Here is a 14,355-nt window from a genome sequence, read left to right as displayed (position 1 = left end):
TTACCCACCGTCGTTTGCTGGTGAGGTCTCTACCCTGTTGTCCACAAATCAGTGAGTGAGGATAAACTTGAAAATTCTTGTCTTTTATGACCATGAAACCCACTGAAGATGAGCAGTTCAATAGTGCCAAGGTCTCCTTTTATTGTGGAGATATCCCCACTGCTCCACAACAGAAAGGTTCTGTGACGCAAAGGGGCCCCTGGTATCTCCAGGAATAGAGTGTGCTACAGTCAGAACACAAGGATTTCACCGCTCCTCTTTTTCTTGTTATTATTCCTCAACCTGTGAGGCTCAGAAAATGTCTCCCTCTGATTGTTTGCTTCCATTATGAGATGTCTCTTTTTGGTTTCCAGTTCAAAACAAATGTCCTGTCACCCTCAATGGTGGGATGGGGGTTGGAGGTTAGCATTTTGTGCTGGTTGTGATCATGCAAAGGTGGGGGGGGCGGGTGGGGATGACTTTAGCCTGACTTTCTTGCCACATAAAAATGCTACACCTTTCACTTTGGAACAGATTGGCTAGAAATGCTACCTTAGGCCTCTTCCAGCAAACACAAAACTGCTGGTAAATCTATTGGCTTAGCATTGTGGTTTATCAGTCTGACAGCAGAGATCTGACAGAGCATTTGCTTTGGAAGGAAGGGAGAGAGGGGCAGTGTGGGCTAAAGGAATGTGTCTCAAGAGAAAATAACACGTCTGGTCTGGGTTAAAGGTGAATGCCTCCAAGTCCCACTTCCACTGGTCCAGGGGTTATTGTGGTCGGCCTGTGCCGAGTTGTTGAGATTAGGGTGACAAGGCTAGAATTTGGAGTGCTAGTTGGCTGGGAGAGAGGTTCATGGAGTGGAGGAGCGAGGGGCGGATAGTGGAAGGCTAGTGTTGTCAAGAGCTTCAACAGCATACCTCATTCTGTAGGGGAGTTACTGCCATCTGTCTGAGCTGAAATCTGTCTGAGCTGAAAAGGAGAAAGAGGATCCAGAATTAGACATGTTAGATCAGACAAAGGGAATCCCCATTCTACAGATCTATTTTTCAACCAGACATCCCTTTCACTCAGATCCAATAGATTTACTGCTGCACGCTTGACTAAAGAAACATTAGCGTGTTATCAACCCTGACATCAAGAGTATATCTTCCTTCATGGTTGTACATTTCTGTCAACACCCTCTCTCAGATCAGGTCAAAAGCTATGGCAGTGGTGAGGGAAACATTGCATCTATGCTGACAAAAAAGGTAATTTTATGTTTGATGAAGAAAAGTCTGTATATTTAAACAATATAATCAAACAGTGCAATTGCTTGCATCAAAATATGTTGCAAAGCAGCACAAACACAAAATACCCTACACAGAGTTAAATCGGACATCTTCATGTTTTGAAGATCTTTTTGAAAAACTGTCAGACTATTTGATATTTTTGTGATATTTCCACACCACCCTTAGGGACAGGTACAGGGCAGAGATGATGGGAGGGGGACCACCTTGGGTCCTCAGTAGAGGGCGCCATGAGACCAACCTTTTCTGCCTCATTTGTTCTGATTGCGTATTCGCAGGCACCTCCTCTTTAGCGGTGGCTCCAGCTCGGGGCTCCCTGCCCCTGCTGCCAGGGGAGCGCTGATGCTGCATGACACGATGGCCGTCTTGTCGCTGGGCTTTGGCAGGGGCTGGATGACACAGCCAGCCTTGGGCAGCAGCAGTGCATAGGCGTGGTCGTCATCATCGTCCAGATCCATAAGATTGCCGTTGGCTTCCAGCTTTCCTTCCCAAGTGCCCCCCTGCACTGCCTCCTCACTTGGGCCCCTCTTACCTGGTTCCCACTCTGGCACCAAGCAGCTGTTCTCCTTCAGCGCCTCCAGCTCCAGCTCGCAGTTGGCTGGTTCGCCGCAACCTCCTCCTCCTCCTCTCCGGCCAGGGTCAGACAGAGGTGTGGGTAGTGTGCTCCGGCTGGGGCCGTCTGTGTGTTGACTGCTGCCATTTACTATGACATCACAGGGGGCAGTTGGGCTGCAGGGCTGGGTCCGTGGTGTGCCAGGGTGAATTGTTAGCTGGGTATTGTAGGAGTTTTGGTTTGGCTGTGGGGATGGTGATGTGGCCTGGCTACAAGGCAGGAAGCCTGGCTCCAGAGAGTCACTAATGGCCTCCCTGATCTCCTGGCTCATGTCCTCTAGGCTGCTGTCCCCCTTCCCCTGCCCAGAGGCATTCAGAGGGGATGGTCCAGAAGGTGGGGGGCTGGTTGAGTCCCCATCTCGTTCCACCTTTACCTGGACACTGGGCACCACCCGCTGGATGACCTGCTGCAGCCGCGATCGCCGGCCCAGAGTCAGGTCGATCACGCCCTCGGGAAGGGAGGCCGTGGTGGAGGCACACCCCGGACTCTCAGTCTTCACGGTCAGGTCCACCACGTCAGTCCTACTCCTCTCAGAGCCAAAGCGGGCCAGATTGTAGCCAGAGAAGCCCGGGGAGTGCACCCCGGAACTGGAGGGCCCAAACTTGTGATCCCCTCTGGAGGAACCAGGGGAGAAGGGCCTGTGGTCCTCCCCTGATGCACTGGGAATGGGGTTGTTGTTGTTGCTGGGTTTGTCCTTGGAGGTCTTGGGGTTGTAGGGGAAGGGTATGGGGATAGGGATGGGCACCGGCAGGGGCACGATTACAGGGTAAGGGACCAGCAGGGTTGGCGGGGGAACCAGAGGGGCGAGGGAAGGCATACCAAAGTTCATCATGGGTGGCATAAGCATGGGCCCGTTTGGCATCATGTTGGGGTGGAAGGGAAAACCGGGTATGTGTAGGCCTGGATGGGGTGGCATCATCCCTTGGGGGTTCCCTCCCAGGTTGGGGTTGTTAGAGGGATGGTGGTGGGGTGAGAACTGTGTCCTGTGCATAGGGCTGGATGGTGGACCCAGGTTTCTCGGCAGGGGTGGTGGTGGTCCGATGCCAGGGATCATGGGGTTGGACAGGGGGCTGTTAGGGCCTGGGCCGTGGAGAGGTGGGCGGAGGAAAGGTGGCCGCATCTGCTGCATCATCTGGTGCTCCATGAAGAAGGGCAGGGGCACTGGTCCCCGGGCGTCATCACCATTGGGGGGCTACCCAAGGGGACTCCCATGGGAGAGTGCAGAGAGGGGTGTGAGGGAGGGGGTAAGGTGGGGCTCTCGTGGGGTCTGGGCGTGGGGTTTTTGGAGGAAGGGGAGCAGACAGTGCCTGTCTCAGAGGGAGAGGCAGCGGTGGAGCTGGAGGGGACTGGCACAGAGGGGTTTCCCCCAGGGGAAGGGGCTTTGCGACGTAAGTCACCCAAGGGCGTGCCCCAGGACTCGGGGGTGAGGAGCTGCGCCCCGGTGCTGCTCTCCGATTTGCCCTCCACAGGTCCGTGTCCTGGGTTACACAGGCCCCCTGGCAGCGCCGCCTGAGTCTCTTTGTAGAAGATGTCCATCTTGTACTGGTTCAGGCATTTGGCACTGCAGAACTGCAGCCTCCGTTCACCAGCACCAAAGTCCAGGTACTCCTTGGTGTGGCGGATGTGTTTGCACCAGTCACACACCTGTAACACAAAACACAAGACAAAATACATCATCAGGTAGAATGCATTACAGATACAACACATAAGCAGTTAAAAAAGTCAGCAACATTGCCCTTTTGCCATGTGGTTATTCAAACAACTTTGGTAAGCAGAATGTAATCTCTCAGCCTCACACAGTATCTGCAGATTAGGTACACTAAAACCTGGATTGTAATTAAATTAACTGGTCAAATTTTGTTTTGTTACACCAAGTAAATAAAAGTACATCTGCACGGCATGTTTGTATCCACATTACTGAAACCCATCTATATTTTTGTGCTTCCATTGCATAATGGCACATATATAGTCTATATGTAGTGAGGGAGACAGAGAGATTTTCATACTAACTTCACACTGCTATGACCCTTCAGGTACAGGTAATGTACAACACAAGGTAACATCTTGATGAATGCTTACAACTTGAGGAAGAAGTAGCTTTCAACTGGCTTTAAACGTGAGTGCAAATCTGGATCGGCGTACTTAAAGCTTTTGAATGAAAAACACTTTGTCCAGACATGTAATTCACATTCACACCTGCCATGGGGTTTCCACCTCTTAAACTCCTTCATAAGGAGGAACCACTCCGATAAACCTGAATCCACTGAGCCGTGTGTGACAGTGGCCACAGGCACAGCCGCAGGACATAACAGCCTCAAGTAAAAGGTTTTCCCTGTAAGGAATGATCATAAGTGGGGGTAGATGAATGTGGTGGCTGGGTGAGATGGACAGACGGAGACAAGTGAACAAGCTGCCAGTAGGGGGCATGGAAGTGAGAGTGACAGCTGGGTGGAGTTTTACATGTTCTGGTGAAAATGGCTGCTGAGAACCACCTAGGTGGGTGCTATGATGCATCGCTATTCACTACTGGTGTGCAACTTTAATATGAGTGTTTTGGATATTTTTATTGCATAAAAAAGATTCTGATTAATGAATTGACTGCATTAAAATGGACATGACTGCATTCAAGTAGAATTGAATGCATTAAAGTGGAATTGACTGTGTTTAAATGGAATGTGATTATCGAACACTACCCCGGGGGCATTACACACAGGGCAGAGGAGCAGCCTGGCACAGCTAGTCAACATTGTGGGATGCCAGGGCCTTGTGATGCCAGGATATTTTTCGCTGGCTACAAAAGTTTCCAAAATGCTCACTGTGAATGTTCAATCATCATGTGGCTGTTCGTTTCCATACGGTGAGTTTCATTAGTGTACCTGAGATAATGAACATGACCCTGGTGAGTGGATGGCAATGGGTGGGCCAGGGAGATGGGTACAGCCCGGGCACACAACTCACTCTCCCAGCTCAGAAGGACGTGACAGCGACTCACTGAAGATAATTAAAGCATTAATCAGCTGTCAGACCCATGAACGACATCCATCCATCACACACACCATAATCCCCCTTGTTGAATGCTAATAAATTGTGGGATGCTACTGGAAGACGATTAGGTTCGGCTCACAGACATACATGTACTGTATGATCCTTATGATCCTAACCATTTGATGTTTCAGAGCTCACATATATGCCTGCCACACTTGAGTCAACATTTGATTTGAACACGCACACAAGCACGCAAACACACACACGTCATGGCAACTTCAGATTTGGAACGGTCATGGAACCCTCATAATAATATGCTACTCTTGTGTCATCCTCCTCTGAACCCTGGCCTAATTAATTGATTTGTACCTAATTTTTCACTAAACTAGATTTTCCATAAAGTACTTAGATCTCAGTTGATAGGCCACCCTGATTCATTCACTCTTCTTTAATCTCTCTTTTCCATCCCTTCCCCGTCTCTCAACTGACAGATCACACATGTCAAAGAGATGGACAAATCAGTCAATGACAATCTCATCCATAATTGGATTTTAATGTTAAACAGAGGTCTCCTCCATCACTAGATTTCAGTCAAATGGCCACTGTTAGAAAGGCTGTCATAATGTAGATATGACCATCAGAGACCATATCTGTAGTGCTCTTTACTGTTATAGTGGGCGCAGCATTACAGGACCAAAGACTAGTGTTCCATATACTGTCAGCCTGGTTTCATAGACTAGACGTAACATAGCAAACAAAACTCTGGTACACTCAAATTAGTATGATATGTTACGTTTGGTATAGGTACATAAGACAGAAGGTTACGTGTTCTCATCACGGACAACTTTAGCATTTTAGCTAATTAGAAACTTTGCAACTACTTACTTTGTTTCTCTATACATCATACGAAATGGATGATGGATATCCACAAACGTTACGTCTAGCCCTGAGTCCAGGTTGATACTGTAGCTCGGTACTCGTACAGGTGAGTGATCAATAGTCAGCCCTTTAGCCTTGATATCAGTAGTCTTCTTTTTAAACTGTCCATTTGGTACACAATGAGCCATAGATGTTTTTTTAAGTCTGAAAAGTGCTCTGAGAGTTGGGTTCAATGATGGTAAGCCTGGATATTTTAAATTATAAATGTGTTGACATTTTCTTGGGCTAAAAAAGAAGACAGATGGAGAGCAATTAACGACTTTCTGCACTGTGAGTGAAATTTCACTGTGCATTACCCTAATGGAGTTCTTTTTCTCTCTCTCTACTCACTTCCTCTCCTGCACAAAGATGTTTGCAGTTTAATGTAATTATGGTCATTTATTTCAACCACAGCCATCATACTGGCGGTTGCTCTGGCTCGGTTTAACCATTTGCTTTGCTGTAGGTAATTACCAAGCTACCTGGGCCTCCCGAGTGGTGCAGTTGTCTAAGGCACTACATCGCAGTGCTAGCTGTGCCACTAGAGATTCTGGGTTTGAGTCCAGGCTCTGTCCCAGCTGGCTGTGACCGGGAGACCCATGGGGTGGTGCACAATTGACCCAGCGGTGTCTGGTTAGGGGAGAGTTTGGCCTGGGAGGGATGTCCTCACCACAGCGACCCCTGTGGTAGGCTAGATGCAATGCATGCTGACACGGTTGCCAGGTGTATGGTGTTTCCTTTGACACAATGGTGCAGCTGGCTTCTGGGTTAAGTGGGCATTGTGTCAACAAGCAGTGCGGCTTGGTTGGGTTGTAATACTGATTTCTAGTTTGTCTAGAGAATTTAGACGTTTTTGAAAACCTGTCCATCTCGCTAACCATCTGGTTAAACACTTAACAAAGTGATCAGCAAGGGAACCGTTTCTGATACTGTGTGTGATAGTATGTGCTGGAGGAACAATATCTGATGGGGTGGAATGTATTATTCAGGAAATTATATTATGGGGACCCGTATCTGCTGGGGGTACAATATCTGGATCATGATGATCTTATGAAGCTTGCAAAACAAAGTGGGTATATTCTATCACAAATCATGTAAATGCTTTCATTGAACCTGACACGATTCAAATAGAAAATGGCCAATGTTGTAGAGCTAATCTTTACATGTGAACCGCATGTCCAATTCTATTACTGGATTGAAATGTATTGAAATGTCACCAAAAACAATGGTCAAGATAAAATTGGCAGAAAATTCCTCATTATGGATCTATGAAGAGAGAACACAACATCTGAATCTCACACAATGCAAAATGAAAATGAGAAAATAAAACAATTTGAATGAAAAAAAGTATGTGATTCACTTTAAATCAATGTAATTGTTTTATATATAACTAAAGGCTAACAGTACATTCTCTAAAAACAAACCTCTTTACATTATTCAACACATCAAACAGTCATTAATATCAAAATATGTCATTACATTTCTAGCCATCAAAAACTTAAACTCTATCTTTGTTAAACGTTTTAGTCCTTACAAGCACATCGCTGTTTGTCTTGAAGACAAGCCTGGGCGTATCCTTAGAATAGCTGTGCTGGGGTAATTTCTCACCACGGCCGTCTTCGTCTCTCGCCTGAGGGGAGAAATAACGGCCTCTTTTTACGAACGGACAAAATAAACAGGTGGACAGAAAAGAAGAAGGGAAAACAACAACAAACTTATGAATGGAAAGACACTGACAAAGGTAAAATGGTGAACATGCATTTGGGTTGTGGAATCATATGCAGGTTCTCAGCATCATAAAAAAAGCCATGTGGAAAGTGTGTGTGTGTGTAGTAACTATAGTTAATTGCTCACATTGACAGCTAAAGAGCCTAGATGTTGTATTGGCATTATGAACTGTGAAAGAGGGGAATTCTATGAGATTGCACATTAATCTAAATATCGTTATCCGGGGAGTAAATGCTGCATTAATCCTATTTAAAGACTTCCAAGGAGAAACAACTGTTTAACAATATCACAAGCAATGTCCCAGTAATAAAGGTTAAAGGAAAGAGGATATGGGATTTAAAATTCACCAGCACCACTGGGTTGACGGGATGCTCTCTCTTTTTACATTGGCACTAGACACTGTGCAGTCTATAAGCATTGAAATTTACACACGCAAGCACGCACACACACACACACACACACACACACACACACACACACACACACACACACACACACACACACACACACACACACACACACACACACACACACACACACACACATACACACAGATGTGTCTTTGTGTCATTATCCAGTCTCCATTTTGTGCTGTGACCCTCTGGTCTGGTGCCAATTCATTTACATATAGTGCTAATGAGGTGCTGGCACAGTGAACGAGGCATGAGGGGCACACACACACATACACAAACAGAGAGAGGGAGAGAGAGAGCGATGGAGAGAGAGATCAACCAGCACCAGACATAGTGTTGGGTGACAGTACAGTCATACAATGGGGACACCACGTCCTTTACTGGGAATCAGGCACAACTGTGTTGTATGACGAGACTGAGAGTATGAAGTAAAACCGACTACCTGGTGATAAACCCACACATTGGCTATGAAAGTGCCTACCCGCCATGGGTAAAACATTTGTCCATCCAGAGAAGTCAAGCTGCATTTCGAAACAACTTTCCTTCCAAAAAATCATATAATCATTGGCCATCATTTCTAATCATCTGTTGCAGTGATTATGGGTGACGACGTCCCACTCTCCACTTTTTGGAAGGAAAGCTGTTTCAAAAGTTACTCTTCCTCAAACTACTCCTTGGCTATTAGAAATGTTATTTACGCAAATATTACCAGAGCTTATTCCCCTGGAAAATCCAGTAACACTTTTTATCACAGAAAATATGTGATGTCTTATTGTTGGAAACACTATGACAACTAAATACAGTTGCAGTCTGGCTAAAGTGTCCGGTGTAAACATGGCATCACAGTTCCACACCACCGGTATCTGTGCCCATTGGTGACTAAGATGCCCAGAGGCAGTGGCACACCAGCTGTCACTGTGCAAGCCTCCATCTGGGCATCAGTGCCTGCCCAGGTGTGTGTGCTTTTCACCTGTCAAGAGGTGTGTTTCCCAAAAGGTATACCCTCACATATATACACACACACACACACACACATAACCACAGCAACGAGAAACATACAATCATGGAGACGTCCCATCGCACAAATACACACACATACACACTCACACATTCTCAAACACATCTAGCACAAATTCACAACTTTCCACCCACCTGGGACAACACACATCTTTGGGCCAACCCCCTCCTTCTGTCCTCTCATTAGATTAACCAGCTAACGGGAAATGTTCCTTGAACATTCTCTTTTTGCTCATGTTTGGTTGTGGGATAACAAGCTTGTTAAAGCTTGTCAAGTAACTTATGTACTGCTGTTGTAAAAGTGATCTTCATGTCATATTACAACGATCGAGAAAGTCAGTGTTTATTTATCTGACTAACATTTGTTCTGTCGGTAGGTGCGCTGATTGGTCCAACCAGGCCTCTTTGTTGTGATTTCTAATGATCATCAACCTTTACCTAAAAAATAAATACAAAATCTAAGCCCGACGCTATCTAGCAGGGATAGTTAGACTTTGAGAGGAAGAGAGAGCATGATATGACCATGTCTGTGTAGTGGAAGTTCAAGCTCCAGTTTCTTCCCTCAAACTACTCTCTAAGTTTCCCCTTTTCCCTTTTTTTGTATTAATCGCTGTCAGCCATGAAATAATCACCTCCCTCACGAGGCTCTCCTGCTGCGACATGGGGACCTATAGGTTCCCTAGCCAGGACTGAATCACAACGAGGACAGGTAACAGACTTCATCAAACACACACACACACACACACACACACACACACACACACACACACACACACACACACACACACACACACACACACACACACACACACACACACACACACACACACACACACATCTTATTCAGTGTGTCTTCCTTGATACTGGATCCAGATGGTAAAGTAAATTGCAGAGTGTGTCAGAGCAGTGCAGGCAACCGACAGCCTGTGTATAAAAATGTGTGTCTGTTTGAGGTGATGTGACATTACTGGGGTTACGTAAAGAAGCACTTGCCTGGAGGGACCTCAGAGACAAAGACAGAGATGGAGTTTTACAGGTCTCTAGAGGTGTAAGGAAAGAATCCTGAGCCATGAAAAAAGACAGGCGTATTACATCAGAAATGGGCTGTAAAATACAAGCTAGGGCCTCTTCACTTGGACTTTACCCTCTCTAGTGCTTTTACATGATGTGAGGGGAGGCCTGAGAGTGAGAGTGTGTGTCTATGTTGAATGTCTATGTGAAATAAACCAGACTAGTCATTAGATGAGCTCAAAACTGGATCAAAACTCTCCCAGCCACCCTATCAGATGGCTGAATGTTGGTATTATTCCTGGTGCACGGGGTGGATGGTGTTGTGCAGTGGCAATGGAAGAAACTGAATCCTCCTCACCCGCGCTCGCCATAAGAGGAGATAGGATTACGCGGACGAAGCAGCTGTAGATATTTAGCGAAACATGATGCGTCTCCACTGCCCACCCCTACGCCACCCTACTCGCTATGTCCTGGCTCCCCTTTCAGACACAAACAGACAACATACGTTTTCAGCCATGCCATTTTTTGTTGTTGGAAAAACTGGAAGGTTTGGAGTTGTGGCCAATCTTGTGGGTGCATGAAAAAAGAAACATGTGGATATCACTTACACAAATGGCCTGCATGAATGTGAGAGTGTGAAACATAAAATAGAATCTGCACCACCTCAGCAGACAAGGACTTTATGTGCTCTAGCCATGTCTGTTTTCCTAACGTGAGAATTCTGTGACTGGATAGCTCTTCACATTGGTCCTTACTCACTGAAATACAATATCACTTCAGTTGTTCTTTTGTTTATATATCCACATACAGCACTCATAGAAGTGTCAAATAAACTTAGACTTTAGTGTGAACTTTCTCTTTAGGACTAGCAATACTTAACAAATGTGGGAGAAACCACAGCAGGTACAAGGCAACTCATGCTATGAAAATTGATAATGTGAACAGAAAAAACTGGATTCCCATACAGTATCTTAAATTATCAGACATATGTAAACTTCCATCTCAACAGCCTGTAGCATACAGAGCTATGCTAAGTGATTATGTTTTGATGAAGAAAGGGAAAGGAATAAAGACATAGATAAAAACATATCATACTTACACTGTAATTCCTTACATATCCAAGCTTAGGTATAAGAAAGAAAGCAGAATGTTTAACTTCAGAAATCAGGACAAATTAAAACACTATTTACTTTATGGTCTGTCTTTGGAAATATATACTGATAATTGGAACCAATGAATGTTTGAAAGTCAACTACATATGGTATGACTGAAACCGTATTTCTGCATGTTCAATAATGAAACCACAAGCCAAGGATGGATATTGGTTTTGTGTTATTCTACTACAATGGGTACTCAAAAGAAAGGCCAAACTCAGGAGCAAAATATCCAAAGTACCTAAGATTATGGGCTCCTCACCCACCCATCTAGTGGAGATATTGTACAAAGTTGAAAGTTGGTCAATACAATTCCTAAGGACTGACAAGTGTCCTACAGCATCTTAATCTGATAAATCAGGAAGAGTGGATGTAGGGAGGAAGTGATGTATGTCAGTACATGTATGTACCACATGGTCTTGTGTGCACTTGCATAATTGGTTCATTAATGAGATAGGAGTGTTAACAAGGAGTTTACCTTGTTTCTCTTGAAGTAGGCTCGGCGGCAGGCAGCAAAGCACTTCTCACTGCAGAAGTTCTTCAGCTCAGTGCCCATGTTGAGGGAATAGCGCTTGACGCCAACCTTCTGACACCATGCGCACATGATCTGGACGTTAGACACATCTTCGTCTGGGGGACCACAAACACAAACAGACACAATGTGAGGATAACTGGATAACCAGTCACCCCTCCCCCCTCCTCCCACCCAAACAATCTGACAGCCACTTGTCAAATCTCATCATGTGAATGAGCCGACCAACAATGCATCCTGACAGTATTCCCCTTCCAGGCAAAAGAGGACAGTGCTTCCCACCCCAAGGTTTTTTTTGCTGCAGTCATGAAGGCAGTTAGAGACATTCTAACTAGACAGAGATGCCCTAAGAAATCGCTGTGGACAAAAATTGTCGATTTTAAAATGCTTCAGCTGAAGTCTACCTAATTAAATTGCAGAGGGCTTCATTGGAGATTCATTAGAACATGGAAACTAAACACTCTCCATGACATCAAATGGGTCTCTCATCTTAAACAAGGGTTGCTGGGTAATTTACATGGCTTTTTTAGCCCCTCAGTGTTGTACTATGTGGAGAGACTTCTTCCTGGGAGACTCACAATTATCACATTATGACTAAGTGTGTGCAAAGGTGAAAAGAAATGTGCCCATTAGTCTTTCACCTCCCTTATTCCACTGTGGTGGGTACTGGGAAGGCTTTTTCCCTCTTGTTAAGCTTAATAGATCTATAGTGCAAATCTGTTTTAAAGGAAGGACATTTTCAATTAAGGGGAATAACTCCCGGGAGGCCCAAAGATAGCACCGTGGCCACAGCATGCATATTTTATGCTCCTTTATGCTCCTGCTGCATGGCCCATATTGAGAGATCTCTGTAGAGTTAGGTGTGAATGGGGGGTAGAAAACATTCCTGGGGAAGTTCCCCCTCTACATCCCTCCATTATTGCATTGTTTTAGAAAATCTATGTCTAAAGTCCCATGGCAACCTATGGCAGGTAGCCTGGCGGTTAAGAGCGTTGGGCCAGTAACCGAAAGGTTGCTAGTTCGACTCTCCGAGATGACTAGGTGAAAAATCTGTCTATGTGCTCTTGAGCAAGGCACTTAACCCTAATTGCTCCTGTAATTCACTCTGGATAAGAGTGTCTACTAAAATGTAAAGTGTTCATTTGAAAGCATCTAATTATTTTCATACGAAAAGGTCACTTGACGTGGTATGTTTGCATTCAGAATTTTCTGTCCTTTTTCTCGGCTCTCGTTATGCGTTTCCTTATTAATGAAGTCACATCTGCTGGGAGAGAGAGCCTTGTACTGTAATTATGCAGCGCCCATACCTCTATCATCCAGTGTACCTGCACCTCAAAAGCCCCTCTATTGCTCTTGCAGGGCATATGAATAATTCAAAAGGGGTACAACTTGGATGGGCCGGTGGGAGGGGAATTGGAAGGGGGAGTGGGGGCGGTTGGTGTTGAGCTGTGAGAGAGGGACCATACCATCTGTTTTTCACCCTGTGCTGTGTGAGGCTGTGTGAGGCTGTGAGGCCGCCTCTAGGGTGATGCCATGGCACTCTCCTCTCCCCATGCAGGCTGATGAGCCTCTTGAGTATCACGGCACACTTGTAGTTCAATGAAGCCCTCTGTCCATGTACATTTCCACTGAGTTGACCAGGTGATACTGACACTTAAACAGTTGGAGGAGGGGAGCCTGGGGTGTCTGTCTATGTATTTACAGACCTTTGTTCCTCATTTATCAAGTGATTGTAAAACTGACAGTGGATTTGAGCACTGAAATGGCAGTTATTCGTTAGATTCGTACTACACTGTTGGGTATACTTGGGATTCGATTGTAGGATCCATTCTGATAGTCTTTAAAGTGCAAGCTTAAACACATGCAGTATGTTTTTTTTTAGGTGTGTGTGAAGTGTTTTACCTGCTGGTGGCTTGATCATGGGGGGTGGGATCAGTGGAACTATGATGGGCATGTTCCCATGCTCCCTGGTGCTGGGTGTGGAGGTGGACGGGGTGGTGGAGGACTCTGTCACTCCGTTCCTCAATGTCGGTGTAGAGTGGGAGCTATTGGCTTGGTTTGGGGAGACATCACTATTCTCCCCCGATCCTCCTGGAATTTTTGGTAAAGAGTTTTCTGAGGGAGACAGAGTGAGTGTGCTGGTCTTTCTGGACTTGCTGTATGTAAAGCAACGGAAATGGACATCATTGATCACTTCCAAACAAATATGCTTTTGACGCAAGATGGGTGTCCTTTGTGTTACCCTGGAAACCATGTTGGCATCTTTGATTAGATAAGGCCCTACTGTATGCTTGCTCAATGCCTGATGTGAATTTCTACAATTTTATCCAACATTATAATCAGGGATCACCATGTAGAGATTCCAGAGACACTTTTTTAATCACCAATAGGAAAGCAAAGTGCAGTTTTCTGCTGAAACATAACTACACCATAATGACTGGATGATGCAACTACAGCAGATTTTGAACTGGATAGCATGACTGAATTGCCTCATCAATCATGATAAACTACTGCCAAGTTGCAGCAGTACTTTCCCCAGCCTCTGTCCCTGACCCTGCAGAGGGAATTTGCAACTCAGCATAGACAGTAAATGTCACATTTTGCATCAATTGTAATACCACTTGTAAAACCATTTTTTTAGATGAAGAAGTATGCTCCTGTGCACAGAACATAGCTTTTTCAATGAATCAACATCTGCAATGACCAGATAAATGAA

General features: G+C 45.3%; 1 protein-coding gene across 1 annotated transcript in view; it reads right to left on the bottom strand.

The window, feature by feature from the left end:
• Positions 1 to 1,515: 1,515 nt before the first annotated feature.
• Positions 1,516 to 14,355, bottom strand: part of sobpa (sine oculis binding protein homolog (Drosophila) a) — a 31,100-nt gene continuing 18,260 nt past the window's right edge. The window contains 5 exon segments of the mRNA XM_064928004.1: positions 1,516 to 3,054; positions 3,057 to 3,525; positions 7,319 to 7,414; positions 11,586 to 11,737; positions 13,542 to 13,754. Of these exon segments, the coding sequence (XP_064784076.1) occupies positions 1,520 to 3,054; positions 3,057 to 3,525; positions 7,319 to 7,414; positions 11,586 to 11,737; positions 13,542 to 13,754 (2,465 nt within the window). The 3' untranslated portion in view covers positions 1,516 to 1,519.

Source organism: Oncorhynchus masou, chromosome 21, assembly GCF_036934945.1.
Source record: "Oncorhynchus masou masou isolate Uvic2021 chromosome 21, UVic_Omas_1.1, whole genome shotgun sequence".
Taxonomy (NCBI): Eukaryota; Metazoa; Chordata; class Actinopteri; order Salmoniformes; family Salmonidae; genus Oncorhynchus; species Oncorhynchus masou.
Note: the sequence above shows the minus strand (reverse complement) of the source record. Positions and strands in the feature narration are given on the sequence as shown.